This window comes from Scomber japonicus, chromosome 18 (assembly GCF_027409825.1).
Source record: "Scomber japonicus isolate fScoJap1 chromosome 18, fScoJap1.pri, whole genome shotgun sequence".
Classification (NCBI taxonomy): domain Eukaryota; kingdom Metazoa; phylum Chordata; class Actinopteri; order Scombriformes; family Scombridae; genus Scomber; species Scomber japonicus.
The window spans coordinates 20,437,300-20,444,661 of NC_070595.1; the positions used below are offsets into that span (position 1 = coordinate 20,437,300).

The window sequence follows — 7,362 nt, forward strand, 5'->3', positions numbered from 1 at the left end:
ATGTATGGCGAGACTCCACAGGGGATTAATTGGATAAAGAAATCTTCTGGTGCATGCAGGCTTGTCAACCTTTCAAAGTAATTTGAGAAGTTGTAAAGACTAACTTGTCATTAAACCATGTCTGAGTGGGCTTCTTTGTCATCGTGTCAATACTGACCACCGGTGCATGAGCCTTGTCGTCAAGTGAATAAGACTGGATTGGGAAATGTGGTTCCATAACACTGTTGGTTTTAGACAGTTGATGTGATTTAGGACAAGTTAAAACATGTAACCCCTTTACAAATCATTATTATTTTCTTGTTCCAGACTCGCAAAATGTCTGATTTTGAGGATTTCAGCAAGCCAGGAGGGCAGATGAACGTGTCTGAAAGCTACCAGCTGAACCCAACCAGTGTGATTGTGTCGGTGGTCTTTTCACTCATCTTCCTGCTGGGCACCATCGGCAACAGCCTGGTGCTAGCTGTGCTGCTGCGGAGTGGACAGGTTGGCTATAACACAACCAATCTGTTCATACTCAACCTGAGTGTGGCCGACTTCTTTTTCATCATCTTCTGCGTTCCCTTCCAAGCAACCATCTACTCTCTGGAGGGCTGGGTGTTTGGCTCCTTCATGTGCAAAGTGGTCCACTTCTTCATTAACCTCACCATGTACGCCAGCAGCTTCACTCTGGCTGCTGTGTCTGTTGACAGGTATGTTATTAACTATTGTGAGCTCCAGAGGAAAAAACATTTGATTGTGCACACACACATGGTTATTACATTATATTATACAACACAGAAATTACCTATAATTTTGTTGTTTAACAACCATATGTGACATTCAAAACACCTCAATTAAATTTCATATTACACTCGCATAAGTAGTGGAGATGATTGGTGTGGTTAGCTCTGCTTTTCAAGAAGGCCACATTTCCCATGACGTCCTCAGCTTCATGTTGCCAAAGGTTGTCACTATTCATCATCTTGTTTCTGTTTGACTTTATTTCACTTCCACCATTTACTATCATGAGAGAACCATGAGTGGCACGATTGTTTTCATAATTACAAATCAAATAACTAATTCATGCTCTCATATTAGTACTTAGTGTGTTAAACTGTTTTAATAATTCCTACCCTAAAACTCAATAATTGGTTCCCTTTAATTAATATTGCATGTCTATGAATTGCTAAATTTTCTTCTCAAATTACTTAATGAATTCCTTCAGATAAAGAACTGTAAGTTATCACCCTTTATTCCATTTGTCTTTGTTTTATTCTAGACTTTGTGGAATGAGATAGATGGATATTCTTTAGATTCTGGCTGTTAAGCACAATGTTGTCTTTTCTCCGACTTCTAAATATAAGTAACTGATAACAGGTTGTTTCTGCAGAGCTGCATTACTTCTTAAAAGCTCAGTTTCAAGGTTGTGGAGCAGCCGTCCTCCTTAGGAGAGAAGAGAGAGAGAACAAACTCATCAAAGATTTAGTCATTCGAGGGCACAAATTATTAATTCAACAGAATTAATTAAAACGTTCAAGGGCATGAGTCACTAAAATGAGAGAGTGAAATAGTACATTGGGCGCACAAGCTAGTAATTTAATGCTTTGTAATTTTAGTGCACAAAATATTAATTTGAGGGAGGAGTTTTGTTTGCACAAGAGGAACATCACTTTCCTGATGCACTAGAACTCAAAGACCTTACAGAGACCCTCAATCTGTAATTGAATATCTTATAAGAGAGTCATGTATTATTCTGCTGAAAATTATATCCCTCACAGGGTAAGCTCTAAGTTGTTGGGCAACATTATCAGCTCAGTCAATATGGACCGACTCAGTGTGCAGCTGCCCTCTGCAGCAGACACCCTCTGCACACACTGGCTATGTTTGGACTGTAGAGGGTTCAATAGATGTTCAGCTTGCCAGCCAGACATTTCTTCCTCAGACTGGAAAAGAGCAGGAACATCCGACTTCAGAGGTTAATGAATTTCTCTCGTTTTCCTCCACCAGTTCCTCTGTAACAAGGGAAAAAAAGCAACAAAAAAAGCAGCAGCTTACACTTTAGACCAGGAATCCCCAGCAGGTATTAAATCACAGTTCAGCCTGAATGAACAGAAGCACACACATCCACTCTTTTAATGGAAGGTATTTGCCGCTGCACTGTTACCCAGGGGTGGTAAGCACAGTTTACACACATTTACTGTGATTTTATGCCTGAGAAAATGATTCCATATAAAACAAAACAATTTACAGTTATTGCTCTTAATCAGTGAATTAATTTGCACTTGCAGTTTAAAACCTATACTTGATATCTGGAGCATGAATAAAGCAACAGCACTAAAAACACCTGTACAGTAGATGATCGTCAATTAATGCAGTCTAATACCAAAAATAATTTCTAGCATCTGTGTATGATAGTGTATATGTTGAGGCTGAATTTATGCATAATTATAACATGGCAGTTCATGTTTTCTTGAATATAGTAGTATAAGTGTAAATATCTCTGCAAATAGCCGCAATAGCACCTGTATAGAGCCAGTACACGGTGAAGTAAGTGACTTGTTTTTTCCAGGAAGCTGAAATTTAGTCATGGCTTGTCTTCATAGGAAATGTAGTGATTCAGCTGTAACTCCAACAGATGTTTCCCAGTCTGCTGTTCTGTTCTTTAATTGGTTTCTGATTCAGCAACACATCATTTAGTAGGAACAACAACACAAAAAGTGAAGCATCTTGTCAGACATTCACAGACTGTCCAAAAGCTGGCGCTTTCTTGTAAATCTGACAATTTCAGCTAAGCTTACAGAGCAATAACTCAGTACTTCTTCCAAGACACTGAGCTTCCATATGTGACAAGTCGGTCAAGATATCTGCTTTATTCCCCTTTCATGTGAACGGAAGTGTCTTTGGCCCTATTTCAGCAAGGTTTCAAGGGCTGTTTCTTCTGTTTTTGTAGATCTGGCTCAAGTGTGCTCTAAACGAGGATGGAGAGGAAATGGATTAGCAGCTTTGTTCTTGAGCAGGAGAGGCTGCAGTAGTTTGAAAATTCCTTGCAAACATTAGCTCATAAAACATAATAGATACTCATGAATACAACATTACACAGATGGACAATGCAAGTGATTATGGGACGTTATTATGTGAAAAGAAGAGTAGTGAAAGAGATTCATGCCATAAAAAAAAAATTAGGAAAACATTATTTAAACCTCTTTTTCATGACAACACATGGTGTGTGGATTTGTGCTTTCACCGCCTACCTGTTCAGCAGCATCAAAAGCTCAGCAGAATGCACAGTCACATTATCTGCCATTGTCATGGTTTAACAAGCGATGCATGCATGATGAGATCCTATTGAAAACTTTTATTTAAAAATGCCCTTTGTGGATTTGGTGGATATTTTTGACATGTCTCTAAAGGCTTTTTTAGACAACAATACCCACAAACGGCTTTACCGTGAATGACTATCATCCAGCTCTCTCAGTATGAGCCATGGTGCTTTTAATGGCAAGCGTGGAGGTGGCAGCATCCTTCATGGAGAGTAGATGCTCCTCTCGCATAATCAAATTATTGACGGTTACCAAAAAGCAACTGTCATGAACTCTGCACTCATGCATTACTATATTTGGGTTGGATTTCAGTGTAGCTGAGTTCAGAGAGGAGACACTTACTGGAATATCTTTCAGCCAATCACAATGTGCAGGCAGGACTGTTACATTAACATGCAGGAAGGATATTTTATTACTATTAAGTTAAGAGTCGGTAAGAGCAACCCAAGAATCCACTTAAAACCAGATAAAACCATCCCCTGCCTCCCACCCCTAAAACAAGAAGGAAAAAATCATTTTGAGTTGGATAGATTTTTCCAAAGAATACTGCTTGTTTTCTTTGTAATTTACTTATTTTTGGTCATTCTGTCAAACATCAACAAGACAACAGGCTTTAAAAGAAATTGGAGCCTTTTATTTCTCCATCAGTGTACAATTACAACACTGAGAATGTATTTTAAACCTGCAGCCTGGACTAAACAATAGCAGTCATTTTTTGTGTTTTTATTAGTTTAATATGAAGTTTTAATTAAACATACATTTCTATTTTAAATATCATACAATACCACACTGTCTCAGCAAGTCCATTAATTATCTTACTTCATATGGTTTCAATAACATTTAGTAATTCAGTGTTATTATTATTTTTTTGTCTTCGTAGGTATTTGGCCATTCGTTACCCGCTACGCTCCAGAGAGCTAAGAACCCCATGTAACGCAGTGGTTGCCATGGTGATCATCTGGGGTCTTTCCCTGATCTTTTCGGGTCCTTATCTGAGCTACTACGACCTGATTGTTTATGCCAATAGTACTGTGTGTATCCCCGGCTGGGAAGGGCAGAGCCGCCAAGTGCTGGACACGTGCACCTTCCTGTTTGGCTACGTTATCCCTGTGCTGATTGTGAGCCTCTCGTACACGCGGACCATCAAGTATCTGTGGACGGCTGTTGACCCTCTGGATGGCATGTCAGAATCCAAGAGGGCTAAACGCAAAGTCACCAAAATGATCATCATTGTCACTGTGCTTTTCTGCATATGCTGGCTACCACATCATGTTGTGATCTTGTGCTTCCTGTACGGAGACTTCCCTTTCAATCAGACCACGTATGCCTTCAGGCTCCTCTCTCACTGCATGGCCTACGCCAACTCCTGTGTCAACCCCATTGTATACGCTCTGGTGTCCAAGCACTTTCGAAAAGGCTTCAAGAAAGTGTTCAGCTGCATCCTCAGTAAAAATGGGAGAAATAAGGTCCATGTAGTTCATGTTGCCAACACTGTGCCTGGGTTTGAAGCAGGCTCTACGGAGGTGTCACAGATGCACGAGGAGAACTTACGCCAGAATGAATGCGAAATGATTAACAGGCCGATTAGAGAGCCAAGAGAAGCCACAGTGACATTGAATTTGCCCTTTCAACGGCAGACTTAACAAATGATTCTCTGCTGACAAGCACAGTTAGGATTGCGTTATGTAAAAGACACTGCTGTTATTATTTTACAAAATGTGTTTAATGATATTCATACTTTTGGTGGCAAACGGTAATATTGTGTACACAATGAGTCCACTAACACATCTTCAATCATTATCTTGCTTAGATATTCAACAAGTCTGAAAGGTTTTTCAGTATTTATGAAAAGTGAAAAATTATTAGTATTTCCTGTTTCCACCATTTGCCTTAACCATGGCTTGCACTGTGTTTTTTTCTTTTTCTTTTGGCTGTATTTGAGTATCCACATTACTACAGCACTTTTAAAGGGGCCAACATTTTCAGTACATATGTATTTGGGTCTCTGATGTGCCTACTAACAGTGTAAAATAAGACAAGTTTGGTGTAGTCTTGGGATTAAACAAGCCATTCAGATTTGATGCCCCTTCTTACATCACTTGGTGATTCAGTGAAATTGTACTGTCCTCCATGCTTCTACCTGAGTCTCCATCCACCAAAATTTCTGAGGTCCACCTTTCTCTCGCAAGTGCCGGCCAGGACGCAGCTAAATCGAACTACTATACCATTATTGCTAGGCCTACATCAAGGACAATCCTCAAAAACTCTAATGAATTAGATTTGAAAACATGTAAATACTCAAAGTAATTAAGTAAACTTAAATAATTTGTTTGCAAAATCATTGCTGGTGGACCTATTTGATATGAACCACCTCAATGGTACAGATAGTAAAACATAAGAAAATATTTTTACCTGTGGAAAAATGAAGACAATGACTGAATTCTTTCCTTTTGAAAGTAAATCACCTGGTTACTTCAATATTGTTACAACCTAACTTGTCTGGGCTGCAGTATATGACAGAAATAGACATAAGATCAAGATCTAACATGAGACTAAGCTAGTTTTGTGTTAGCTAAGCTATCATTGCTAATGGTTTAGCTGGCTCATGCAGACATTTGCATACCTTGTTTTCCCGGTTCAGCATGACAGGATGTTTTTATGCATAGTAACCCCATCAATTGAAGAATTTACAGCCTCTTATTCTCCGCCAATATGATACAAGTATTTACATGTATTTTCCTGTAAACCCTCTCTGATTAGTAATACTGATGTTTTCTTTAGTGACAAAGCAGTATAAAGTGGAGAAATATTTGGGGCTACAGCCCTGAATGCCAAGGCAAGGCGATGCATATGGGTGAATAAAGAAAAATACTCCCACAGTCATAGTTATAGTTAGTGCCAATACAAACAAATACACACGCTTCTGTCAAACTTGCACAAGTAACGCAAGGCATTTGGTGTGTTTGCTGCACCACTCATTAGCACCACTACATTTTCTTTAGTAGCTATATTCTTGTGGTCCACGCTTTGCACCGCTCAACTGTTGCTATGGTAGCCACCACAGAAGAGGGGAGTTGAGGTTGGCGCTTAAAACCAGCCTGAACAGAGCTGTTTAGGCAAGATGAGAAACCTGCTGTGATGCTTGATCCTTGTGATATTTTGATCAAAGCATGTCCGAAATATTTTATTAAGACCCCAGGGAACTGTGATAACTTGTGGAAAAAAGGGTGCAATATGACCTCGTTAAAAAGCAGCAGAGAATGTGTCTCATGATGTTACTGAATGTCGCAGTTTTTCCTTTTTCAAATGGTCCGAAAAATGTTTAAAGAAATGTCAAGATGTGGTGACTGTGGAGAGAAGTCTTTGTAAATCAGTGGTATTTGCTCTTCGTTAAACTTCAAACAGGCTTTGATGAAGATATGGGGTCATTCTGCTCATGCACATAACTTAGATGAGAAGTACAAAATATCTTGTACATGTTTTACACAGACTCCACAACATTTCAGTCATTAGCAGTATTTCCATCAACACATTTGACTAGTTACCTTTTTAAAGACCAGCTCTCATTAAGGTAACTGTTTCACAATACTTTTTCTGTTTTTCAAACTGAAGCTTGACATCCTTTGGTCAGTTTTTCTTATATCTTGCATGCAGATGCTGTTTCATCTTGTCAAGATATTACCGTTATATTTGAATTAAATATGTTATGATGTGACTTTTCAGAAACACTTTCAGAAAATTGCATGATAAACATGATATTCAGTTATATTAAAGGTTTATACCAGCATTTTATAACTACATTCTGCTGTAAAACATGCAAGAATCAGGTGTCAAGAGGACTAAATTGAAGAAGAGACGTTTATTACAATATAATATAATAAGAACTAACAGTTCTATATGTACAAGACTTAAGTCTTTTTGGACCCCATTTAAAAATAAGAATTCTTGCTTTACTTGTATTTTGCAATGATTATATTCATGGCATGTTTCTCTTTGGTGTAAAGTATTATATATTTAAACAAATGTGTTTATCAATGAGTGCACTTAAGAGTTGTGTATTTTA

General features: G+C 38.5%; 1 protein-coding gene across 1 annotated transcript; it reads left to right on the forward strand.

The window, feature by feature from the left end:
* Positions 1-315: 315 nt before the first annotated feature.
* galr2b (galanin receptor 2b) lies at positions 316-5,277 on the forward strand. The gene is made up of 2 exons (XM_053339279.1): positions 316-689; positions 4,180-5,277. Exons 1-2 carry the CDS (start codon positions 316-318, stop codon positions 4,940-4,942), a joined length of 1,137 nt encoding a protein of 378 aa, XP_053195254.1. The 3' UTR covers positions 4,943-5,277.
* Positions 5,278-7,362: the final 2,085 nt, after the last annotated feature.

What these genes read in the sequence shown, in the direction of transcription:
- galr2b (XM_053339279.1), top strand. Translation starts at nt 316, where the DNA reads ATGTCTGATTTTGAGGATTTCAGCAAGCCAGGAGGGCAGATGAACGTG. An exon ending in GCTGCTGTGTCTGTTGACAG is followed by an intron (nt 690 to 4,179) that starts GTATGTTATTAA and finishes TTGTCTTCGTAG; the next exon opens with GTATTTGGCCATTCGTTACC.